Source organism: Myodes glareolus, chromosome 3 (assembly GCF_982192425.1).
Source record: "Myodes glareolus chromosome 3, mMyoGla1.1, whole genome shotgun sequence".
NCBI classification, from domain to species: domain Eukaryota; kingdom Metazoa; phylum Chordata; class Mammalia; order Rodentia; family Cricetidae; genus Myodes; species Myodes glareolus.
This window is the reverse complement of record NC_142028.1, coordinates 69,928,784-69,954,306: the sequence shown is the minus strand read 5'-3', so window position 1 is coordinate 69,954,306 and position 25,523 is coordinate 69,928,784. Positions and strand designations below refer to the sequence as shown.

The following is a 25,523-nucleotide window of genomic DNA, read 5'->3' as shown; positions in this document are numbered from 1 at the left end:
GAGATTCCAGTTCCGCTTTCCCTTCTGTATCCTTCGACATCTCGTTCCACACCAGTGTGTCCTTGCCGGCCCAGCTGACCACAGCGAGTCCCATCCTGCCAGTTGCCTCTCACCCTCTGCCTCCAGGATTTTTGCAGGTATCCAGGAGCATCGTTCCTCCACTCCACAACTCCGGTCAGCAGGGGGCAGTGTTGCCGGTAGCCGTGAGTAGCTCTCCTTGTGGTGTTCATTTTTTTGAGTTCCCCCAATGCACTTCCGGGACTCGCGGAACTTTGGTGCAGCCTGATGCAGCACGCTGAGACGGAGACGCAGGCGCGCAAGGCGGCAGGCGCTGCTTCCGCCTATGCTGGTGGTCTGAATTGAAGCGTCGTGGCTAGGGGAAAATGGAAACAATTCTGGAGCAGCAACGGCGCTATCATGAAGAGAAGGAACGGCTCATGGATGTCATGGCCAAAGAGATGCTCACTAAGAAATCCACGGTGAGTGGGCCGTGGTCGGGACCGCATCGGGAGGAGGGCCTCGGTCCCGTGCCGAGTCCCTGAGCGCTTTCTTCGGCCTCAGACCCTCCCCGCGCCTCATCTTCGCCTTTCTCCTAGGCTGCTGTAATCCCAGCCTCGATAACATCCTCCGAGGGCCCAGCATTCCTTCTGCGTCAGCCCTGAGACCTAAACCATTAAGCTCGTCCTTCGGGTGGCCTTTCCAACTCCATTTCTCAAACTAACAGCGTCTCTGTTTGCCTTTCTCCAGCTCCGGGACCAGATCAATTCTGATCACCGCACTCGGGCCATGCAAGATGTGAGTGCCCCGCTGTCCGCTTCCATTTAGGTCGGGCTGGGCGGGAAAAGTACTGGCAGGGGAAGGTGCGGAGGCTCAGCCTGAGTCCTGCCCGAGGGTGCTTAGAATATCCATCTCGGGTTCTTAGACATATGTCCCACCTCTGCCTCCAAGAGCTGGCTTTAAAGGTGTGTGCCACCAGTACCCGCTCAGTCTGTCTCTTAAAAGTAGAGGAACTTTCAAAACCTTTAATCTCATGAGGTTTCCTTAGGCTTTTCCTTAGGCTTTGCCAACAAAGCCTTTGTTGTTTATTTAACCCTGTTGTACAAATTGCTTCCTTCTGATGGATTTGTGTTTGCCTTTCAGAGATACATGGAAGTCAGTGGGAACCTGAGGGATTTGTATGATGATAAAGATGGGTAAGTGACAGTCACATCCCCCCACCCCAGCAGTCAGGGTTTCTGAGGAGCCATGGTGAGAGGATTCGCTTTGTGCTTTATGCTCCTTGGATTTATCCATGTTTTGCAGACTGCGAAAGGAAGAACTCAATGCTATTTCGGGACCCAATGAGTTTGCTGAATTCTATAATAGGCTCAAGCAGATAAAGGAATTTCATCGGAAGCACCCAAATGAGGTATGGCCTCCCAAAGTATTTTTCCCAAAATAAGGAAAGATGCAAGGAAAATGTGTGTGTGTGTGTGGGGGGGGGTATGCCATTCATCTCTCCAAAAAAGAACTTGCCACTTAACTCCAGTGAACATAGTTAGCTGACATCCTTTCTGGCCTTTCTCAGCCAGTAAGGGAGCACAATGAAAGCAGGAGGGCCTGCTTTTTTCTGCCCAGTGAGAAATGTTGAGTAATTTTTGCTCCAGAGTTCTTTATTGACTTGGTCCAGATTTTGTCAGCATCATAGTCTAGGCTCTCTCTACCCAAACTTGCTTTCTCCTTTTTTTAAAAAAAAGATATATTTATTTATTTATAGATGGTTGTGAGCCAACGTGTGGTTACTGGGAATTGAACTCAGGACATCTGGAAGAACAGCCAGTGCTCTTAACTTCTAAGCCATCTCTCCAACCCCTGCTTTCTCCTTTTTATCTTTCTCAGTAATCTCCCCCACCTAATACATTGTGCTCCTAATTCTGCCTTGAAATCCTCTACCAATACAGTGGTACTCCGCTCACTTCCACAGTTAATGAGCACCTTCAGGATTCATGTCCAGTGCCAACTCCTTCATCAAATGTCTTTCCTAGACTACCTCCTCTAATGCAGTCCTTCCTTAGGAGGTTGTATTTTGTGGCAGTTAATGTCTGCCCAGCTATACTTAGCAAAACAAGTGGAGAACAGTAGTGAGTGCCTCTGAACAGTCCAGGGCTAATCAGGCATCAGAAGTCCAGTTCTGTACATGCCTGAGACACTGACAGACCCACCCGCGCTCCTTCCTTCACCTCAGATCTGTGTGCCAATGTCAGTGGAATTTGAAGAGCTTCTGAAGGCCCGAGAGAATCCAAGCGAAGAGGCACAAAGTAAGTATGGTTTAATGTTTCTTTCTGGGAAATTCAAAGCCATTCTAGGCAATATGGCTGGAGCCTGCCTTCTTGTTTGTTTGTTTGTTTGTTTGTTTGTTTTAAGCCTTTATTTTTATTTTGACTGTATGGGTGTTGTACCTGCATAATATCTATATATAGTGAATAGGCTGTACTTGAGGAGACGGGGGTGGGGTTGGGGGGGGGAGACTTGTAGCTTCTAGAACTGGACTTAGAGATGCTTGTGAGCTACCATGCCAGGGTTAGGGATCAAACCTGGGTTCTCTGCAAGAGCAGCCAATGCTCTTAGCTGCTGAACTGTCTTTCTAGCCCCTAAAACCTGGTTGTGTGTATACATTTAATTCCAGCTCTCAGAAGGTGTAGGCAGACCGTTCTCTTGTGTTCAAGGTCAGACTAGGCTACATAGCAAGTTCCAGGACAGTCAAAAATCATGAGACCATGTCTCAAACAAATAGTAAATATGTAAATAAAAGTCTCATAGGCCTGGTACCATTTAAATTAAGATAAAGACGAGTGCCTTTGAGTTTTTTTGTTATTGTTTTTCATTTTTCTTACCTTTGAGCCATCTGTCCATCCCTTTCTCTATTTTTCTTCTTGTTTGTTTTTCAAGATATGATTTCTCCTTGTAGCTTTGACTGCCCTAGAACTCACTCTATAAACCAGACTGGCCTCTAACTCAAGGATCCACCTGCCTCTGCCCTCCCTAGCTCTGGGATTAAAGGAGTACCCACCACTGCCTGGCATTTTTGTTTGTTTGTCTGTTTTTTTTTTTTGTTTGTTTGTTTTTTGCCTGTTTGTTGTTGAGACAGGGTCTTTCTACATAGCTTTAACTGTTCTGGAACTCACTTTGTAGACCAGACTGGTTTTGCTCCCATGTCCAACTGGTCTTGAACTCATGATCCACCTTCCTTAGCCTTCTGAGTGATAATTTTAAAGCAAAGTAGAGGATATTGCGGTGCTTAGATCTGTGCACAGAGCTTAGCTCAGTTGGTAGAATATTTGTGAGTGTCCCTGAGAACCTGAGTTCCGTCCTGAGCTGTGTAAACCAGAATAGTGACACGGACCTGTAAATCCCGCACTTAGGTGGAAGCATGCAGATTAGGAGTCTGAGGCCAGTTTAGGCTATGGAACCCTATTTTTATCCAAGTACCTCAGGAATTGATAGCTGGGTTTTCATCTTGGTTTCTGAACTGTACTGACATCCTGATGGTCTTGCATAAAATACTTATTTTATGCTATCTAAGCTCAAAGTGAAAACCTATATCTGTGTTCTGTTATTTGGTTTTTTGAGACAGTTTCTCTGAAACAGTCCTGGTTGTCCAGGAACTCACTCTGTAGGCCAGGCTGGCCTCGAACTCAGAGATCCTCCTGCCTCTGCTTCCTGAGTGCTAGAATTAAAGGCTGTGTCACCACTGCCCAGTTATAGATCTGTTTATTTGATGAGAGTAAGGAGAATATTGGAGTAAAGGACTGCGTCATGGAACTTCGAACAGGTAGTACATTTGAAAGAGCAAGTTCAAGAAAGGAGTCTGTCGTATCACAGTTATTGACGTGTCATTCCTTCAGACTTGGTGGAGTTCACAGACGAAGAGGGATATGGTCGCTACCTTGATCTCCATGACTGCTACCTTAAGTACATTAACCTGAAGGCATCTGAGGTAAGGCCTGGGGAAGGGAGAGAGACTCTCGTTCTAGGTCTAAGTCAAGACACCTAATTAAAGCATGAAATGTCCCCATGTAACTTATGTTGATATTAAGTAGGTGATTCCATTTCTTGGAATACACATAGTTATAATGAAATGACACAAGCCTACAGTTAATACAGCAAGCCCATTTTTTTTATTAACAATTTTCCTTATTTTGATTTATTCATGCAACAAAAATACTTTTGTAAAAGATAAACTATCTGAGGGGGAGTACAGTTCTGGGCCTGTGCATGTAGCGGCCTGAGGCTAACATTAGGTGTCCTCCTCTATTGCTCTTCACAGTTTCTGTTTTGTTTTTCAAGAGAGGTTTTCTCTGTGTAGCCTTGGCTGTCCTGGAACTCAGTCTGTAGACCAGGCTGGCTTTGAACTCAGAGATCTGCCTGCCTCTGTCTCCCAAGTGCTGGGATTAAAGGTGTATGCCACCACTACCAGGCTTCCGTCCTTCTTATTTTTTTAATAGATACTTTTTATATATTTCTATTTTATGAGTTTTTTACCTGCATGTATGTTTGCACCATGCATGTGTTTGGTACTCCTAGAGTCCAGAAGAGGGAGCTAGATCCCCTAGAACTGGAGTTTTGTTACACATGATTGATTGTGAGCCACCCTGTGAGTGCTGGGAATTGAACCTGGGTTCTCTGCAAGTGCATTGAGTGCTCTTAATTGCTGAACCTTCTCTCCATTCCCGGGCCCTTATTTTTTTGAGACAGGATCTTTCACTAAACGTGGAGCTCACCCGGTCAGCTATTACGGTTGACTTGTGAGCCCCCAGGATCTTTGTCTCTTCTCCCCAGCACTAAAGTTCTGGATATGAACTGTCATGTCCAGCTCTTACATGGGGCCTGGGGATTTGTAGTCAGGGACTCATGCTTATACTATAAGCACTTGACTCACTGAACCAAGCCCCTGCTCAAAGGTAAATGACTTTTTTGTTTGTTTTCCGAGACACTGTTTCTCTGTGATCCTGACTGACCTGGAGTTCATTATGTAGACCAGGCCAGCCTTGAATTCATACAGATCCACCTGACTCTGCCTCCCAACTACTGGGATTAAAGGTGTGTGTCACTATACCCAGTAAGTTTTTAAACTCATAAATACTTCAGATGCTCTTGTGTTAGGTGCACAGTATGAGGCATGCGAGAAATCCAGCACGATCTCTTTGGAAAAGCACTAGTTCGTGTCTTTCAGTGGGCAGGTGTTTGTTGTGTGTTTGGTGATGGGGTTTAAAATGGCAGTCTCAGAAAAGTCACAAGGAAGTTTAATAGTAAGTTTTTGGTGGGGCATGATGGCACACCTTTAATTCCAGCACTTAGGCATCAGAGGCAGGAAGATCTCTGTGATACCTTGTCTTTATAGGGAAATGTCCCCAAATGCAGCTGCTAACCTTAAGCTCTGCAGACAGGTGCCTTGTTCTCCGCTGCACCTCCATATTTGGTGCAGAGATCTTCAACTAACACAAGGCAAAATCCTTAGACAGGAGCCTGGACCACCATAAATATCCAGCATGTATCTTATTTGGATTTGTGTTTGTTAATTGATCATGTAGACTTAGTTTCATGTCCAGCAATGTTATAATACTCCCTTCAGTATTATTCTCCCTAGGAATCAGTAGCCCTAGGGATGAAAGAAGGAAAGAAAACACTGAAGTGAGCTATGCCTCGATGCTTGGTTAGAGAACTCTCAATTTTCTCTTGGGTTTTTTGTTTGTTTGTTTGTTTTTGTTGTTGTTGTTTTTTAAGATTTCTTTATTTAGGGCCGGACGATGGTGGCATATGCCTTTAATCCCAGCACCTGAGAGGCAGAGGCAAGCACACCTCTGTGAGTTCAAGATCAGCCTGGTCTACAACATCTAGTTTCAGGAAAGGCTCCAAAAGTTACAGAAAAATCCTGTCTCGAAAAACCAAAAAAAAAAAGTTTTTTTATTTATTATGTATATAACATTCTGCCTGAATGTATTCTTGTATGCCAGAAGAGGGCATCAGATCTTAGTATAGATAGTTGTGAGCCACCATGTGGTTGCTGGGAATTGAACTCAGGACCTCTGGAAGAGCAGCCAGTGCTCTTAATCTGTGAGCCATCTCTCCAGCCCCTTAACCTTGTTTTTGTTTTTTTTTATTTTTGGCTTTTTGGTTTTTCGAGACAGGGTTTCCCTGTAGCTTTGGAGCCTGTCCTGAAACTAGTTCTTATAGCCCAGGCTGACCTCGAACTCACAGAGATAAGCCCGCCTCTGCCTCCCGAGTGCTGGGATCAAAGGCATGCGCCGCCACTGCCCAGCTTTCTTGACCTCGTTTGTAAAAACAAAACTATGTATTTAGTGTGTGTGCAGTTACCTTCAAGTATGGGAGTCCTAGATTAACTTGAGGGAGTTAGTCCTCTGCTTCCACAGGGTGGGTCACTTGGCAGCAAGCACCTTACCCACTGAGCCATCTTTCCAGCCCTTGATCTTGCTTTTTGAAGATTGACTTATCCTCCTGAGTGCTGTCATTTTTTTTTCTCTTTTCAGAAGCTGGATTATATCACATACCTGTCCATCTTTGACCAGTTGTTTGACATTCCTAAAGAAAGAAAGAATGCAGAGTATAAGAGGTAGGCACTTATGGTTTCCAGGCCTTTTCTGGATTTAGATAGAATTTTATGGGAAGGTTTGAGGTCAAAGTCCTGGCTTTTGTTGCCTGAATACTGTACATAAATGACTGACTTCTGGGTTCATCAGAAGATAGTGAATTCTAGGCTTTAAAATATTTGTGATGCTGGCGTAATGTTGTGTGCCATTAATCCCAGCACTCCCAAGAGGCAGAGGCAGGTGGGTCACTGAATTTGAGGCCAGCCTGGTCTACATAGTGAATTCCAAGCCAACCAGGGGTGCATAGTGAGACCCTGTCTCAAGAAATAAAAATTTGTAATATTCTGATTGTGCACAAAGGTATCTATCTTAGTTGTGGTTTCTGTTGCTGTGACGAGACACCGTGACCGTGGCAACTCTTTTTTTTTTTTAAATATTTTTTATGGTTTATTTAATTTGATTTTATATGCATTGGTGTGAAGGTGTCAGACCCCCTGGAACTAGATCTTCAGACAGTTGTGAGCTGCCATGTGGGTGCTGGGAATTGAACCCGGGTCCTCTGGAAGTGCAGTCAGTGCTCTTAACCACTGAGCTATCTCTCCAGCCCGACCGTGGCAACTCTTAGAAAGGAAAACATTTAATTGGGTGGCTTAGAGTTGGGGTATTCAGTCCATTATCATCATTGTGGGACATAGTAGTGTGTAGTCAGATGTGGTGTTAGAAAAGTAGCTGAGAGTCCTGCATGTTGCTCCAGAGACAACGGGAAGGGAACTGAAACACTGGGTGTGACTTGAGCATATATGAGACTTTAAAGACCACCCCCACAGTGACACAGCTCCTTTGTGACTTCATGTACTCCAACAAAGCCACATCTCCTAATAGTGCTACTCCCAGTGAGTTTATGGGAGCCAATTGCATTCAAACTACCGCGGTATCTATGGGAATATCTGTGTTCTTACCCATACCTTTCTTAATTTTGTGTAATGTAGAAATAAATCTGTTTGGGGATCTCTGAGGTTTTGGAATTTAAGGGGAATGTTTTCAGGACTGGCTATATGCTTGGATCTGGTATTAAGTGGAAAGTAATAATGAATTAATCACACTTTTTTTTTTTAGTTGCTCCCAAGCTTTCTCTTTCTCATATTCTATTTACTTGACTTCTTTTATCTGTGAGTTGATTAAGACCTGGCATTTTGACATCATATCTTGAGGATAAAAGGAGGTAGGAAAGGTCATGATGTGGGAAAAAAAAATTAAGCTCATTTAAAAAATTAGTAGTGGGCTGAATGATGGTGGTGCATGCCAGCATCTTGGGAGGCAGAGCCAGGCAGGTCTCTGGGTTCTAAGCCAGCCTGGTTGAGTTCCAGGAAAGCCAGGGCTACACAGAGAAACCATGTATTGAAAAAAACAAGAAAAAGAAAAAAATGAAGTGTAGTTTGCAGGGCATAGCAGTATATCACAGGTGGAAGCTGTGATTGCTCTCTCTCTCTCTCTTAAATGTTCTGCAGATACCTGGAAATGCTGCTGGAGTACCTCCAAGATTACACAGATAGAGTGAAGCCCCTTCAGGACCAGAATGAGCTCTTTGGGAAGATTCAGACTGACTTTGAGAAGAAGTGGGATAATGGTACCTTTCCTGGATGGCCGGTAAGCTTCATGGGGTTCATGCCAGGGAAGTGAACTCATTTAGTAGTCTTTTTTTGTCCCACCAGCCAGCTCCCAAATCATGATACAGAGACTTCTTATCAATTGTGATAGCTTGGCCTATAGCTTAGGCTTATTCCTAACTAGCTCTTACATCTTACATTAGCCCATTTATATTAAGCTACATTCTAGCTTGTGGTGTTGCCTCTCTTCCATCTTTTTTTTTTAATATTTATTTATTATGTATGCAATATTCTGTCTGCATGTATGCCTGCAGGCTAGAAGAGAGCACCAGACCTCATTACAGATGGTTGTGAGCCACCATGTGGTTGCTGGGAATTGAACTCAGGACCTTTGGAAGAGCAGGCAATGCTCCTAACCTCTGAGCCATCTCTCCAGCCCCAACATTTTCTCTTTTTGTTGAAATAAAAAGGAAAGGTTTTACCTCTAACATTGTAAAACTATATACAATAAGAACAATTATCAAGTAAGAATTACATTCACAATGTTTAGTCCACATATATTTGGCAAATTCTAGAAAGTACTGTATGATCTATCCTATCTTAGTCCAAAGCTTTATACCTTAACCATTTTCTTTTATAACTTGTATTACGATCTTTAAAATATCTTTTTAGGCCTAAAAACATCTTTTTGTATGTTTGTTTTTCGAGGCAGGGTTTCTTGTGTATCTTTGACTGTCAGACCTCACAAAGATCCACCTGCCCCTGCCTCCCGAAAGCTGGGGATTATAGGCATGTGCCACCATGCCCAGCTACCCGAAAACATCTTAGATAAACAATTTAGGCTTTATGTTTCTTATATAAACTTTATATCTTTTATGTAAGTTTTTCCTTTTTCCTGAACTTAGTAACAGTGAACAGTGTACTCTGTAATCTTCAATTCTGATCAGAGACCCAAGAAGGATATAATTTAACGGGTGTACAGGAAGTGCAGAGCAAGCAACTTTCAAAGCTGTAGAAATGACAGAGACATCTGGCTGCCTGGAGAGTCACCCCAAGTATCCTCTGCAGTGTTGGGGCATCCATCTTCAGTTTACAGGCCTAGAATATCTAACAGACATTTCTGTGAAACATGAACATTGAAGGACTGTACTACCTACCTTTTCTTGGTAAAGTTTGGCAGTTACTTTCTTCTGTGTCCTGCTTTTCCAGTGTGGACAGCATCCTGTCAGTAGTCAAGGCAAACACAGCTTCTTGCCCAAATGACTAGTTTTGTCATATTGAAAGCAAACTCTGTATAGAGGTTCTTTGATGCCCATCATTTTTAAATGACCTGCATAGGTACAATACTTAAAGCATTTGTAGAAATATATATACAGTATAATAAAATAACCTAAATTTGTATCAATATACAAAAATCCATACCAATGTAAGATATTTGAGACTAGTAGTTTTTGTTGTTTTTTTAAATTGAAAAGTAGATTTAATAATCCACCTTTTAATCCTATCATTTCTATATTCCTCTTGTCAGAATGAGATCCTTGAATCTAATTTCTTTTGTTCAGCTTTCTTTCTTATCATTACCAATAACAACTTGTAACCAACCCCCAAATGATGATAAACAAACATCCATATCCATTGAATGACCAAAACCATCCATCCCTCTTCTTGGGAATGTGGATGCTGTTTCTAAACTGCTCTCTTGTCAGAGCCTGTTCCAACAAAGTCAGCTGGGGTACCAGGAAGGGGGCGTGAGGTTGAAGAAACTGAAAGATTGGAAGAAATTGAGGCAGAAAACACAGGATAGATCCAGGAGGTCTGTTCTTAAATACCAACCAGCCCAGAGTTTGTTTCGGAGCCTGCTTATATACAAAAGCAGAACAAAACACAGCATAGACAGTCAGTATCTAACCACAGGACTATTCCTGTCCTTGAGCAAGCAGTTTTTTCTTCTATCTGAATGTGCCCTTGGGTGGCATTCACCAGCCTGTGTCTTAGTAGATAACGTGTTCTTTATCCTAGGCAAAATGCTCTTTCCCATGGACTTAATCAGAACTTTCTCACAGCCCTCAAGGATACAGGCAGAGCAGACAATCTTGAATGCCACTGACTTTTAAGTCAGAATTGACTCCAGATGAATACTGAGTCAGTCCATATGGGCTCCCACACTTTCTGTTGTCTGGGGACGCCATCATCTTTAGGGGACCATGAGAAAATTGGGATAATGGTCAAGTCCTGGGAGAGCTAGATGTATTTTTTTTGTTTGTTTGTTTGTTTAGTCTCTGTGTGATGGGAAAGTGCAGAGCGTATTTGGAGTTCTGGCTGGATAGACTGTGAGGCTGGACCATCTCAGCTAGCAGCTTTGAAGTTGTTCTGGATGCAGAATTTTGAGGAAACTGTAACAGGGGCATTTTGAGAGGCTGGATCACCTGGGCTACTTGTCTTCATTGGTTTTGGGTTCTTTTTTTCTTTCTGAAAACACGAACTTTTAAAGGTAACATAAATATCTGCATTTACATAAGTATGGAATGTGGGGTGTGCAAAAGTCAGTTAAAGATTTATTTGTTCTATGTTTGAGCAGGTAGAAGGCATCTCTCAATTTTATAAGTCCATTTGGACTACAGTGAAACCTCTATCCATGCCATATGAAAGGACAGCATGCAATAATAAGTCATGAAGACTCTGTAGTCAGCAAGATTTATCATGTCTCATCAGTCTCAGAACTGTTCCTATGTAGGGGGATCAGCATGCATGTCACCTGTCCTGCAGTCTTTCTTGGTGTCTTTTCTCTTGTCTATGGCTAAGGTGTGTCAAGAGCTCCCCAGTCAAATCTGATCTTTATTAATTCTGAAGAGAACTGTAACTTTCTGCTTCCTGTGGAGACAAAGGCAGAGCCTCTCCTCCAGCACAACACATTTTTGACTTCCAGTTGGAAGTGAAGACATTCTTAAAATATATAGGTTTAATTTAACAGTTTCCATAATCCACTGTCTCTCAGCAGCTATTGTTTTTTGTACATTAGCATTTAAAAAATTCAGAATCAACAAAGCACAATAGAGGATCCAGATACCCTGTATATTTCTCATCTTTACATGACTTATTCTTTTTATTACTTTATTCTGTCTTTAATGATTCTACTTTATTATTTTTAAGTAATGACTATCTATACCCATTTTCTTTCTTTAGTATCTAGGCACATTTTTAAACATATTGTACCTTTTTAGAGGTTTTTTGTGTCTGAACCTGACTTTACTAATCACCTGCAGTGTTTTCTGACCATATGAGACAATTTTTAAACTACCATGTCTGCCATCATGCAGCTTGGCACATGGTGTTGGTAGATGGCTTCAGCCGGCAGGCATCAGGCAGTAATCATGCCTCTGTATTGCCAAGCATGGTCCGCCTGAGAGACTGCAGGACTAGAAAGCCGCATCCAGCTCAATGTCCTGAACTTTTCTTAGCTTTCTCAGGCCCTGTGTTTGGATATTCAATTTCCACTTTGGGTGGCATATAAAGTCTTTTTCTGTTCCACCAGCCAGCTACCAAATAATGACGCAGAGACTTATTAATTATCAAAGCTCGGCCTATAGCTTAGACTTATTCTTATCTCACTCTTATAACTTAACCCATTTATATTAATCTATTTCCTATTATATGGTGTTATCTCTCTTTCATCTTACATCTCCTGCTTCCTCTCTCCCATAAACCTAGATTCTTCCTTCTCTTCCTTTTTCTCCCAGGAATCCTGCCTAATACCCCTTGCCTAGCTATTGGGCGATCAGCTTTTTGTTACACCAATCACAGCAATGCACCTTCACATAGTGTACAAATATCACACAAATAACTTAACTATTTCAGTCTTGAGTCTCTGCTTCAGGACATTGGGTGCCAGTCCCTCAGGATCAGCTCTGTTCTGCAGCAAGGCAGTTTGGACAAGACTTGTCAGGAGTCACTGACCATTGTCTGGGCCCAGGAATTTATTTTGTTTTTTTTCTTTGTTTCCAAGACAGGGTTTCTCAGTGTAGCTTTGGAGCCTGTTCTGGAACTCGCTTTGTAGGCCAGGCTGGCCTCAAACTCACAGAGAACCACCTGCCTCTGCCTCTCCCCGTCCTGGGATTAAAAGCATACGCCACCACTACCCAACTTGAGCCCAGTTTTTTGTTTGTTTGGTTGGTTGGTTGGTTGGTTGGTTGGGGTTGTTTTGTTTTGTTTGAGACAGGGTTCCCAGTAGCTATGGAGTCAGTCCTAGAAATCCCTCTGTAGACCAGACTGGCCTCGAACTCACAGAGATTCACCTGCCTCTTCCTCCCTGGGATTAAAGCTGTGTATCTCCACCGCCCAGCGAGCTGAAGATTTTTAACAGCCATATCCTGATTGCTCTATGGCTCCTGTTGACCAAAATCTATATATATATATATACACACTTAGTTTATATATACTAATATACATATATTAGTATATATATACTTCTGTGGATAAACTTGAACTTTTGGAAAGAAAACTAACCATCTGATTTTTTTTTTAACTTCATTTTTGTATGAGTTGATCATTATTTGTAAATATGATTAAAGAAAGGAGCCAGCCAGTTTAGACCACTCCCTTACCTTTGTCTTATTAACCTGGATTTTTTCCTGTTCTTACCAGAAAGAGACAAGTAGTGCCCTGACCCATGCTGGAGCCCATCTTGACCTCTCTGCATTCTCCTCCTGGGAGGTATGTTTTTCAGTACAGTAGACAGTATTGGCCTTGCTTGGCTATCTTTTTGTTGTTGTTACATTTATTGTGTAGGAGTAATTATGTGTCCCCACACATGAGTCACAGCATGCGTGCAGAGATGATAAGTTGTGAGAGTTGGCTCTCTTTTTACCATGTGACTCCTGGGACTCAGACTCCCTTGACAGCAAGCATTCTTTTCTTGTGAACCGTCTCACCAGTCCTGACCATCCTTTGGAGGGGCTACTTCCTTTCTTGTCTTCAGTGTCTTAGACTTGCAATAATACCATTTCCTGAGGACAGGCATGTACAAGGAATATGGAAAGACCAGAAGGAAAACCTTTTAACTTCTCTAAAAACTACATTTCAGAGAAGTGTGATGTGATGTTACAGTATAGAGAGTTAAGAGAGTGACTGAGGCAGGAAGGTTGCTGTGAATGTGTAGCTAGCTTTAGAATAAGAACCTGTCTCAAAACACAAAGACAGTAATTCTAAAACAGAACAGGAAACCGGAGGTAGCTCAGGTGGTGGAGTACTTGCATGGTCAGCATGTGTGAGGTCCCAAGTTCAGTTCCCATCTCTGCAAAAATACTGGCAGGAACAGTTCCACCACAGAGAGCTAGGGAATGCTGCCCTCCCAGTGTGACTGCATCTAGACATTGCAGCAGTCGGTCTGTGGAGACTGAAAGCTGTGTTGATTTCTCATATAGTCTTGCCTGGGGACAAAGCTGGTCATGCTGTTTTGTAATTGATTTATCTTTTGTAGGAGTTGGCATCCCTGGGTCTGGACAGGTTGAAATCTGCACTGTTGGCTTTAGGCCTGAAATGTGGCGGGTAAGGACCTGCGTTTTCTATCAAAACTTCTAGTTTTTGTTTACTGTGTGGGTCCGATTTTGTTGTATTTTGTTGCCCCATACTGCAGAAAACATCATGTGTAGGGCATGATGGCGCACGCTTTTCACCGCAGCATGTGAGAGTCAGAATCTCACACCAGCCTATGTAGTAAGTTCACCCTAAAGTCCTATGTGCCTTTTCCGTCCTTAGGACCCTAGAGGAGCGAGCACAGAGGCTGTTCAGCACCAAAGGGAAGTCCCTAGAGTCTCTCGACACCTCTCTGTTTGCCAAGAACCCCAAATCAAAGGGCACAAAAAGGTGAGTAACTGGGGGCGCGCACCACTATTCTGATTTAAATTTCTTTCCATGGAGTTAGCTTTCCATCTTTCCTTTTGCTTTGCTCTTTAAGATAAGGTTTCCTGTAACTCAGGTTGACTGCAAACTTGATAAATTTCTGTCTGGATGTGACCTTAAACTGCCTCCTTGGCCTTGATCTATTCTCCCCCACCTCCCCCCAAAGGTAGGGTTTCTCAGTGTAGCAGTTCTAGCTGTCCTGAAACTCATTCTGTAGGCCAGGCTGACCTTGAATTTACAGAGATCCGCCTGCCTCTGCCACCCAATCACTGGAATTAAAGGCGTACACCACCTTGGGCATTTTGGGGCTATTTGGAGGTTTTTGTCTTGTTTTGTTTTCATGTTTTTTTCTAACTTGTCATAAGAAGCCTGGAGCTCTTACAAGTGTTTGTTACTTTGATTTTTGCCAGGACTTGAGAAAGTTGCAAAATGTGCCCTTTCTTTCTGGGACCCTAGTCTGTTTGGATGCACACCTTCCTAGGCCTGGATGGCGGGAGGGGGTTAGACTTCCCACAGGGCAGGATATCCTGCCCTCTCTTAAGACTGAAGTGGGAGGGAGGAGGGTGAGTGGGGGAGCAGGAGGGGAATGGAAGGAGGAGGATGTGGGAATTTTTGAATGGAAAAAATTTTTAAAAAATGAAAAAAAAAATGCAATATATAATTTTCAAAAAATCTCTTAAAGATTTCTGTAAAGAATTACTCATCTCTTGCCCTTACTGTGATTTCTTGCTGTTTAATAAATACGGAGGGCACAGAGGAAAAAGTGAAAAAAAAATGTGCTCTTTCTTGCAGTTGCTAAGCAACAGAGTTAGGACTTCGTGTCATATACTTGCCTGCAGGCCTTGTGTATACTGTATTCCTGTGTCAGTTATAGTGGTACTAGTTGAAACGGTCTTACCGGGTCCTTGACTTCCTAGGCACAGTCCAGAGACCTCCGGAGTGTAAGCACTAACCTCTGGGCTTCAGGCGGAGAGCTTGCTCTGTGTGGCGCTGCTCACATGCCTGGAGTTTCTAATGCCATCGCGGAGTCAGTGTTCCTGACAGGAATAAAGCTTTAGGTGCAAAAAGCACCCTTAACTGATACAGCTTGTTTCTTTTTCTCAGAGACACTGAGAGGAACAAAGACATTGCTTTCCTGGAAGCTCAGATCTATGAGTACGTGGAGATTCTTGGGGTGAGTGCTTTGTCTTCTGCAAGCTGTGGTGCTATTCAGTGTGGGGATTAGATAGGAAGTTCAAATAAGGAGGGGAGTAAGCAGTAAATTCATCTCAAAATGTGGTTCTCTTGAAGTCCTTGGCCCATCAGTAGGTTCCTATTCTGTTGTTAGGTGATATTCCCAAGGCTGCTCAATTCCCACAAGGCCAGACATAGACAACAGACTACTTCCCCATCCCCGCCTTTCAGTCAGATCACCAATAATGCAGCTCTTTGCTGAGGTTCAGCATAGACCAGGGGGTGACCCATGAAGCAGGCACTCAAAAGGCAAGAGAAAGGCGATTCCCAGCAGCACTTCAGGTGTGATTTATTTTGATGTAGCGTTTTGCCTGTGTTGAGATTGTGAAACCTAGCAAGGCTAGAGGAGGCTAGTGCTCAGAGGGCGGAGAACATTCTCCTTGCAGTCTCTCAGGGAGAGCCAAGGCATTGAGGAGGTGGAAAAGGTTTACTTGTCCAAGATAACTTGTTCGTACCTCTGCCCCTTGCCATGGATGTGATTCTGCTTTATTTTTAGCACGTACCCACACGGCTGGGAAAGTAGTCCCCCATTGCTTCTCTTGACAGACTAGCCAGACGTTAGATAGCAGGGACAATAAATGTGGGCGATTAAAATGTGACTAGCAATATGGGTGGCCAGTCCTCTGAAGTTGGCTGAGAAGCCATTACCTCCGTGCCGTTGGCATGATGTGTGCCTAGTGCCTTCCCCCTTTTCTGGAAGTGTTTTGCTTTTTCAATCAGGCCATGGCACCTCTCTTGAATTCTAACCAGTTCTACCCTGTGGTTTCCCTAAGTTGCTCTAACTATGGGACCATAGGGTGTTTGCCATTACTTTGCCATTTATTTATGGCTGTTGGTTTGTAAGCATGTTACTGAATTTCTTCATATGAAATTAGTATGTCACGGTCCTTAAGTCACATTGTGGTCAGGAGAATCGAGTAGCTGCACGGAGAGTGAACTCGTTGTGAATGGAAGGGGGCCGTCTTGGGCAGGTTGGTCACCACAGTAGAAAGACTGGCTCAGGAACTTGGCAATAGCAATGCTGAGACTGATGATGGGCTGCAGCCTCAGATGAGGATCAGGACAAGTGCAATAAAATCTTGGGCTTTCCCTTCAGAACCAGGATTGGCCTGTGAGCATGCTTCTAACAAGAAGGCATGACTTAGTCTCTCTTTTTTCTATTTTTTTTAAACTTATTGGTGTGTGGGTGTGTGTGATGTGTGTGTGAATATAGTCTCACCTGTGGAGGTCAGAAGACAAGTTTCAGGACTTTCATACCTTCCACCTTGGTTTGAGGTGCCCTTTTCCCTGTTCTGCTGCACTTCAGACCCCAGGCTAGTGTGCCCATCAGCGCAGGTGACTCTCCTGCCTTTACGTCCCATGAGATTGTAGATACGGCTTTTTACATGGGTTCTGAGACTTGAGCTCAAGCCATTGGGCTGCCTAGCAAGTACATTTTAACCAGCTGAGCCATTTTGCCGACCGTCCTCAACCTTATACTACAACCAAATCCTTATCCTTGGCAGAACGGCATCTGCAGGTATTAGAGGCAATGTCCCTTGGTGTCCTTCACTAATTTCTTGACTCTGCTCTTGCTTTATGGACCATCCCCCTAGGAACAGCGTCAGCTCACTCATGAAAATGTCCAGCGCAAGCAAGCCAGGACAGGAGAAGAGCGGGAGGAGGAGGAAGAGGAGCAGATCAGCGAGAGTGAAAGTGAAGATGAAGAGAATGAGATCATTTACAACCCCAAAAACCTGCCTCTGGGCTGGGATGGCAAAGTAAACCTCCTGGGATCCCTCTCCATCCCTTTGTGGAAGCACACAAGAGCTTGGTAACCTAATGCTGTCGCTTGGTTTCTTTTAGCCGATCCCCTACTGGCTGTATAAGCTTCATGGCCTGAATATTAACTACAACTGTGAGATTTGTGGGAACTACACCTACCGAGGACCGAAGGCCTTCCAGCGGCACTTTGCTGTAAGAAATTCGGAGCCTTTTTCTTGGGAATTGAATGGAAACAGCCCTTTAGAGATGAAGGTGGTAGCAGCCTGTGAGGGCCTCTGGTGTCCCAGGCTGGAAGGAATCAGAGAGGCCCATGCCAGTGGCCATGGGCCATGCTAGCCCTGAAGCCTGGGCCGGCTCTGGAGTCACGCCACCGCTCTGCTGTGGAGCCTCATTCAGCTCCCATGTTGGCTCTTGTGCTTTGTCTCTCTTGTTTTCCAGTAGCATCAGGACCATCTCTGACTTCTCGGTCTTCTCTACATTGCTATTTAAGGGGGCTCAACAGATTTTTTTGTTGTTTAGATTTTAAATGGGTCTTTGCCTCTTTGCAGAAAAAAAATAAATCAGTTAAGGCCCCGATATTTGCCAGCCTGTTCTTGACACAGCAGTGTCTGAGCACTGCCCCATTAAGTGCACTCACCCTTGGTGCATTCTGCCCTCCATTTTTGGAGGACAGTTTGCATAATGGAAATGACTTCTACTAGACAAGCATGGTAGGTGACATGCCTACCCTTTCAGGCATGTTGCTAGCTCTGCTGGTCTTGTCCTCTGGGCCCCTGCTGGCTGTGAGTTTTCTCAGTGCCACCTCAAATGATTGAGGTTGCTGTCTGTCTGAGAGCCAAAGTCATGCTTTTGTTGTTTTTATCTGCTCGGCAGTTTGCTCCTGAACTGCAGAGCCGCCTGCCTGCCCGCAGTTCTGCAGGTGGTAGGGTTGCTGGGCTGTGCCGGCTTCTCCACAGGGTGCAGTTGTGAGTGTGAGTTATGCTTTTCTCATACCACCGACTCTAGAATCTGCGGTTCGTAAGCCTGAGACAATGCAGCCCTGCTTGGCATTGTCAGCCTTGTGTCCGTCGTCTACCACAGAAGAAGTGCTGCCTTGTGCAGGGGTGGGGTCTGTGGTGGAATGGAGTGAGAGCTGCCTCAGCTGTCCGTGCCTCACATGGTCCTCTGTTTCTCTTCCAGGAATGGCGTCATGCTCATGGCATGAGGTGCTTGGGCATCCCCAACACTGCCCACTTCGCGAATGTGACACAGATTGAAGATGCTGTCTCCTGTGAGTAAGCTTGCCGGCCGCTCCCACAGCTGTCCCAGTACCCTGCTGTCTCCAGGCCCAGGGACAGAGGCTGTGGCTGTGGCTGTGGCAAGCTGAGGCCCACATATAATTACTGCATTTTTTAAGGACATGAGCTGGTTGGCAGTACTGATTATATCTCCCTTGAAATGAACCCTATGCTGAGCTTAGAAGAGGGCTTTCAGCCTGAGTCTGCAAACTTTCCTCTGGAAGATTCTGAGTATAGGTTCTATATTTACACCTTGGAATTGATTTCAATGTGTTAAGAACCACTGATCCAGTAGAAGAAGACAGAAATGGTTCAGTAAGCTTATTTCTGAGGCAGCTGCAGATGACAGACACAGCAGCAAAGTCCTTGCTAGAGGAAGAGCCTGTGGAGTGTGTGACAAGCGCCTCACCTTGCCTGGAAGTCTCTGCTACGTTAACTGCCGGAGTCCTTGGCTTCCTCATTCATCTTTTCTCTGTTGTGTTTCACTTTATGCTAGCTAGACTGTTGGTTTTTTTTTTTATGATGTACTCGTTGTTATTTTATATGCATTAGTGTTTTTGTCTGCATGTCTGTGTGAGGCTGTCATATCCCCTGTTGTGAGCTGCCATGTGGGTGCTGGGAATTGAAACCAAATCTTCTGAAGAGCCGCCACTGCTCTTAACCACTGAGCCATCTCTCCATCCCCTTTTGCTATTGAGTTTGGTTTGGTTTGGTTTGGTTTGATTTGGTTTGGTTTGGTTTGGTTTGGTTTTAGACAGGATCTAACGATATAGCCTTGGCTATCCTGGAACTCACCAGGTAGACCAGGCCGGCCTCAACTCAGACCTCTGCCGGCCTCTGCCTCCTGAGTTCTGTGAGTACTGGTGTGTTAGCACGCCCAACTTCAGGAGTTTGTGTGTGTACATGTGTGTGCATGCATGTGTATGTGAAGGTTATAGGTTCCTAGGTCACCCTCCACCTTATTTTTATTATTTTTTAAATTTAATGTGTGTGCACATCTGTGCACACTTGTGCTTGCTGTGTTTTTGTTTTGTTTTGTTTTGTTTTGTTTGTTTTGTTGTTCATTGTGCATGTGCAGGATCCAATGGAACAGAAGGGGAGCATCAGATCCACTGGAATTGGAGTTACAGACAGTTGAGAACTGGCTAATGGTTGCTGGGACTAGAACTGAGGTCCTCTGGAAGAGCAGCCAGTGTTCTCAACCACTGAGCCATCTCTCTAGCCATCCACTTTTTTTTTTCTTTTTTTAAGCATAAGCCCTGTTCTTAATCTTGCAGCCCTGTGATTCAGCTAGGCTGGCTGGCCAGTGAGCTTCTGAGAGCTGCCCCATCCCCTGTAGCATTAGGGCCATGAACATTGTGCCAGCACCCCCGGCTTTTACATGAGTGCTGAAAATCCAAACTCAGGTCTTCATGCTTGCATGGTAGGCTCTTTACCTTCTGAGTGTCTTCCCAGCTCTTGTTTTTATTTTGGGAATGGGATCTGACTCTAGCTAAGACTGCCTGAGACTCACTTTGAACTGGTGGTAATCTTTCTGCCTCAACTTCGTATATGCCAAGATTACAGGCATGAACTACCACAACTACCCTGATTTCCTGTTTTATTTTTTTTTTCCTTTTGCTTTGTTGGTAGGAAATTAAGGCATAGTTCATGGAATGAATCATAATTCTACAGATTGAATACTTTAAAAAAATTTCTTTCAGAGCCTGGTGCTGGTAGTGGTGTACACCCTAGCACTTGGGAGGCAGAATCAGAGGCAGACTCTGAGTTTGAGGCCAGTCTGGTCTACAAAATTATTTTCAGGACAGTCAGGACTACACAGAGAAACCCTCTCTCAATAAACAAAAGAACCAAAAATAAATTTTCTTGCATTTATTTACCATGCATGTATGTTTGTATGCTCTCACATATATGCATAGCACTGCATGTGCAGATCTCCTCCCACCATGTGTTCTAGGGAGCAGTCTCAGGTCATCGCTCATGGACAGTTATTCATATTTGAAGATGAAAATATGCATGCATACCACATATTCAGACAAAAATGTGGGTGCAGATGTTGACCCCCCCACTTTTTTTTTGGTTTCTCGAGACAGGCTTTCTCTGTAGCTTTGGAGCCTGTCCTAGAACTAGCTCTTGTAGGCCAGGCTGGTCTCGAACTTACAGAGATCCACCAGCCTTTGCCTCCCAAGTGCTGGGATTAAAGGCATGCGCCACCACCACCCAGCTGTTTTTTTTAAGGCAGTCAATGTGAATAGTAATGTGGGTTACAGTTTGGTTTGCTTTCTGTTGCATAAAAAACATGACCAAAAACAACTTGCGAAGGAAAGGGCTTGTTTGGCTTAAGTGTCCTTATCACAGTCCATCACTGAGGGAAGTTAGGGTAGGACCTCAAGGCAGGAACCAGAGAGGGCATGGAGGAACACTCCTTACCACCGTATTCCCCATAGCTTTTGCCCAGCTTGCTTTCTTAAAACTTACCTGCCCAGGGGTGGCGCACCCACAGTGAGCTGAACTATCTGCTGTCAATCATTAATCAAGAAAATGCACTACAAACAGTGCAGTGACATTTTCTGACTCTAGGTCCCTCCTTCCAGATAACTCCAGCTTGTCAAGTTGACAAAAACCAACCAGGACAGAGGCCGAGTATGATAATGCACTCCTTTAATCCCAGCACTCAGAGTTCAAGGCCAGCCCGGGCTACATAGTAAGAGCAAGGACAGCCAGAAGTATGTAGAGAAAACCCGTCTCAAAAAAGAAGAAGAAGAAAAAAAAAACCCAACTAGGATGTGTGTTAAGCCCTCAGCTATGATCCATTGTTATTTTATTCCATAATTCCTGAAGACTGTTCCCCGTTAACTTCTTTTGAAAGCATTTCTTTTCTTTTTTTCTGTTATAATTGTTTTTTGAGGCAAGGTAGCTCATTTAGCACAGACTGGCCTCAATCTTACTATGTAGCCAAGGCTAGCCTTAAACTGCCTGATCCTCCTTCCTCTGTCTCCCAACTGCTGAGATGACAGATGTGTGCCTCCATGTCTGGTTTTTATTCTCTGTTCTGAAAAGTCCTGATACGCCATTCTTTCTCAGCAAAGTGAGGTTGTGGTAAATTTCACAATAAAAGGAGTTTTACCTACAGGTGGCTCTGAATCCGAATTCCATCTGGGGGCAGCTTGAGTCGTTGCAGGAAGGGGCTGCTGGAGCAGGGCAGTGGCTGTGATACAGCACTGCATCTGCGGACTCTGAGTTCTAATGGCTGCTCTCTCTCATCCTGCAGTGTGGGCCAAGCTGAAACTGCAGAAGGCTTCAGAACGATGGCAGCCTGACACCGAGGTGGGTGAAAATGGGAGAGTGTTGGGGCGGCATCACGTGATAGCTCCCTCACCCTGCAGAAAGGAGAGGAAAAGAGGTTTGCTGCAGGAACATATCTGATGGGACAGTGTCTACAAGCTGACTACACATAAACCCATTGTCATACTATAATGTAGACCTGAAGCTCTAACCCTGTTCGGTTTCCCTGTTAACTCCTGCAGTGACCAGTGAGCAGAAACCCAGGCTTCTTGGGAACCATTTCACACGGCTGTTTGATCAGCTTTTTTTTTTTTTTTTGGTTTTGGTTTTGGTTTTTCGAGACAAGGTTTCTCTAGCTTTGGGGCCTGTCCTGGAACTAGCTCTTGTAGACCAGGCTGTCCTCGAACTCACAGAGATCCACCTGCCTCTGCTTCCCGGGTGCTGAGATTAAAGGCGTGTGCCACCACCACCCTGCTAGGCTTTCTTTCTTCAAACATAGGGTGCTACTTGGAAGAATATGTAGAGGTGAGGGAGAGCCACAACTGGCGCTGCTCAGATAACTAGACATAGCACTGGTTCCCTTGTGGGACTGTGATTGGGAAGCTAGGTGAATGTTGGTTTCCGGGTAGCAGGGTTTGCTATGGAACTCTGTAGCTAACAGAGAGCCCTTCCTTTGCAGGAAGAGTATGAAGACTCCAGTGGAAACGTTGTGAACAAGAAAACATACGAGGATCTGAAAAGACAAGGACTGCTCTAGTGGTCGGCTGCACCCAGGCGTCCTGGAGATCTGCTTTTTCTATTTTTCCCAACCAAATGCTCTTACAGACTTTTTGCTATGTAGTCTTCAGTCTAGTGTGCATCTTGTAAAAACAAGACATGCTGGCAGTTTGCAGAATTGAAATGTGTTTTATCTTTGTTTTATATTAAAAAGATCTGTGGGAAAATAAAACCAGCCCTTGTTCTGGATTTGTTGATTTTGAAACTCAGGTTTATTAAGTATTGTAATTTTTTTGTTCTTACCAACTTCAGGAGTAGTTTAGGTGTAGGAGGTAATTATTGCTGCCTGTGTCACATGAGGTAATTCTGTGTATGTGTGTGTTTGTATCTCACTCTATAGCCCAGGCTGGCCTTCAATGCCCAGGGATCCTGCTTCAGCCTCCGTGTGCTGAGATTATAGGTCTTTGCCACCACATAAGGCATGTGTAAAGTAATTGAGACCTAACCTTTCCCTTTATCATCTGCCCCTTCATTGCCACTCTGCAAATGATCATCATGCCAGGATGGACTCTGCCCTCAGTGGAGAAGACAGAAGGGAGAGCTAGGCCTGGGGGCTAAAAGTGGCCTCAAAACTTGCTGTTATATATGAAGAAATTGGCCTTGGTGTCACTAGCCTATAAACCCAGCACCTGGAGACAGAGGCAGGTATCTGAATATTTGAATCCAAAACCAGCCAGGATAACAGTGAGATATTGCCTTAAAAAAAAAAAAATAGCTAGAGCCAGGCATAGTAGCACAGGTCTGTAACTGAAGCTTCCAGGCAAGTCAGGCGAGAGGCTGGCAGCAAGAAGGAACTGCTCCGGCTTCTGCATCTGATGCTCCCCATTTCAGAAAGAACTAGAAGTTCTACCTGTGAGCCAAAGAGAATGCCCCCTGGCTTGTTTTTCAGGCAGTACTGTTGAAGAACCCTGGCCTGTTGCAGGGTATTTGTTTGTACCACCACTCTGAAACAGCCGATTGCAATTGACTGACCAGAATTAACCATAAAGGTTTTGGGGGACCCAGGATACATATAGAAAAATAGAGGAAGTAGTAGGGAAAGGTGTAGAAAGTCACAGGCTCTTTGGATCAGGGGAAGAAGAGAGGGGCTCATGCTCTGCGACTTCTCCAATCAGGTACTCCCCCGCATGTCCCACCCCCAGCCCCCGTGCCCCATATTCACTAATAGAACAATATAAGTAAAGTTCCTCTGGCGTTCAACGTGTGGCATTAGATCACACGGAGGCAAAGCCATAGACACTGCTCAGGTGGCTTTCCTCTATCCCCAGTGGTTTTCCTGCCACAGGGGTTCCTCCCCCAGTATCCACTTTGGCTTGCTCCCTATCCTCATGGGTTGCCAAGGCCTCTTCCCCCAACCACCACCACAGCAGCTGGGCCACCTTGACACCCGCTGGAACCTGTTCTGACTACTGCCATTGCCACCACCACACCCTCAGGGCCCCCCCCCTCCCCCGGCTACCAGCGTGCTGCAGGTCCCCTCAGCACAGCTCAAGCAGCAAAGCAGCAGCTAGCTGCAAACACCCCCCCCCCCCATCTACAGTGCTAGCCAAGCTGCCTGGATACAATGCCATGGCCCCCAAGCTGAGCACCACATGCCGCTCCCTCCCCTCCAAAACACACAGAGCTCTGCCATAGTCGCTGCTGTGGACAGACTCAAAAGTCATCAGATTTGGAGAGACACCGGGAATTCTTAATGGCGGAATTAGGTTTTATGTTAAAAAAAAAAAATCCATGTTAAGGATGATGAATACAGGCCGGCAGTGGTGGCGCACACGTTTAATCCCAACACTAATCCCAGCACTTGGGAGGCAGAGGCAGACGGATCTCTGAGTTCAAAGCCAGCCTGGTTGACATGAGCTAGTTCCGGACAGGCTCCAAAGCTACATAGAGAAACTTTGTCTTGAAAAACCAAGAAATAAAAATAAATTTAAAAAAAGAACAGAAAGAGGTAATAAAGACCCCAGAGATAGATTACACAATGTTTTAATTAAATAGTTTTAAATGAAGAAAGAGGAATGACATCTGCAGAGAGTCATTTTTCTAGAATTAGTACACTATATGACCATCAATATGACAAAAGGTTTAGAATATATATGTGTGTATATATATATATATATATATAAAAATCTTACAAATTTTATACATTAAGTAAAGCTGTTAAAGAGTTAATATAAAGCCAAAAGATTATGAGATTAGTGGCAATAAAATAGTCCTTAAATATTTTTCTTCTTTCCCATATCGGGTGACTCTTCTGACATGAGACAGAGATTTTGGATTTCACTTTAATAAGAATGGTTGAGTTTAGAGGACATTTCCTCATAATTTCTATGGCTTATTGTCACATGATAGAAAAATCTTTTTTTTTGTTTTCTTTTTGCTTTTGTTTTTGTTTTTCGAGAGAGGATTTCTCTCGAAAATCTGTTCTGTAGACCAGGCTGGCTTCAAATTCACAGAGATTTGCCTGTCTTTACCTCCCAAATTCTGAGATTAAAGGTGTGTGTCACCACCATCTGGCACTTTGTTTTTTTCTTTTGGTTTTCAGGAAAAGTCTTTTTTTTAAACCTTTGATATTGACATTTTTTAAAGAAATTCTGAGGCCTTCAGCACATTTCCAATCAGTAATTGATTGATTTCTGCATTACCTTGTGCTAGAGGACCTAGAAGACCCATATGGGGTCATATGTGTATTATGTATATGGGATGATTCCTATTCCTGATTGTGTCTTGTAACTGAGTAAATAATAAAGTCAATTTTGTATCATCTTGTATGAATTCAGTGGTTTCAATATGCAAACAGCCCTTTCAGTGTATTATGAGTCTGTAACTATGTTGAGAGGTTCTTTAAAATCTCTTAGTGCCATATTCTTTTAAACAGAATCATAAGGGCTTTGTTCCACTTTACTTAAATTTTCTGATTTGTAACCTTCCCTTCCTGATTTATTTGCAACAGTACAGAATATAGGAACTCCAGTTGTTGATGTGGCCCATACACTGTGAGAAAGGATTCAGTTAGTTCTCTTTATAAGTTGAATTCTATTGCTTTTGGGATAGTTGTTGCTAATCTCTCCCAAAAAATTACTACAAGTTCTTTGCCA

The 25,523-nt window shown here is 44.0% G+C and overlaps 1 protein-coding gene across 1 annotated transcript; it reads left to right on the top strand.

Moving 5' to 3' along the window:
- Sf3a3 (splicing factor 3a subunit 3) lies at positions 1-22,600 on the top strand. Its single transcript, XM_048434476.3, has 17 exons — positions 1-479; positions 748-795; positions 1,141-1,193; positions 1,303-1,408; positions 2,225-2,297; positions 3,885-3,976; positions 6,528-6,610; positions 8,096-8,234; positions 12,836-12,904; positions 13,671-13,738; positions 13,949-14,056; positions 15,197-15,266; positions 16,921-17,085; positions 17,171-17,281; positions 18,269-18,359; positions 21,638-21,693; positions 22,331-22,600. Exons 1-17 carry the CDS (start codon positions 384-386, stop codon positions 22,406-22,408), a joined length of 1,506 nt encoding a protein of 501 aa, XP_048290433.1. The 5' UTR covers positions 1-383; the 3' UTR covers positions 22,409-22,600.
- The last annotated feature ends 2,923 nt before the right edge of the window (positions 22,601-25,523 follow it).

Excerpts from the sequence above, each read along its gene's own strand:
- Sf3a3 (XM_048434476.3), top strand. The coding sequence starts at position 384 with ATGGAAACAATTCTGGAGCAGCAACGGCGCTATCATGAAGAGAAGGAA. Across the intron at positions 17,086-17,170 it reads CTCTGGGCTGGGATGGCAAA|CCGATCCCCTACTGGCTGTA; the intron begins GTAAACCTCCTG and ends GGTTTCTTTTAG. Across the intron at positions 18,360-21,637 it reads GATTGAAGATGCTGTCTCCT|TGTGGGCCAAGCTGAAACTG; the intron begins GTGAGTAAGCTT and ends CTCATCCTGCAG.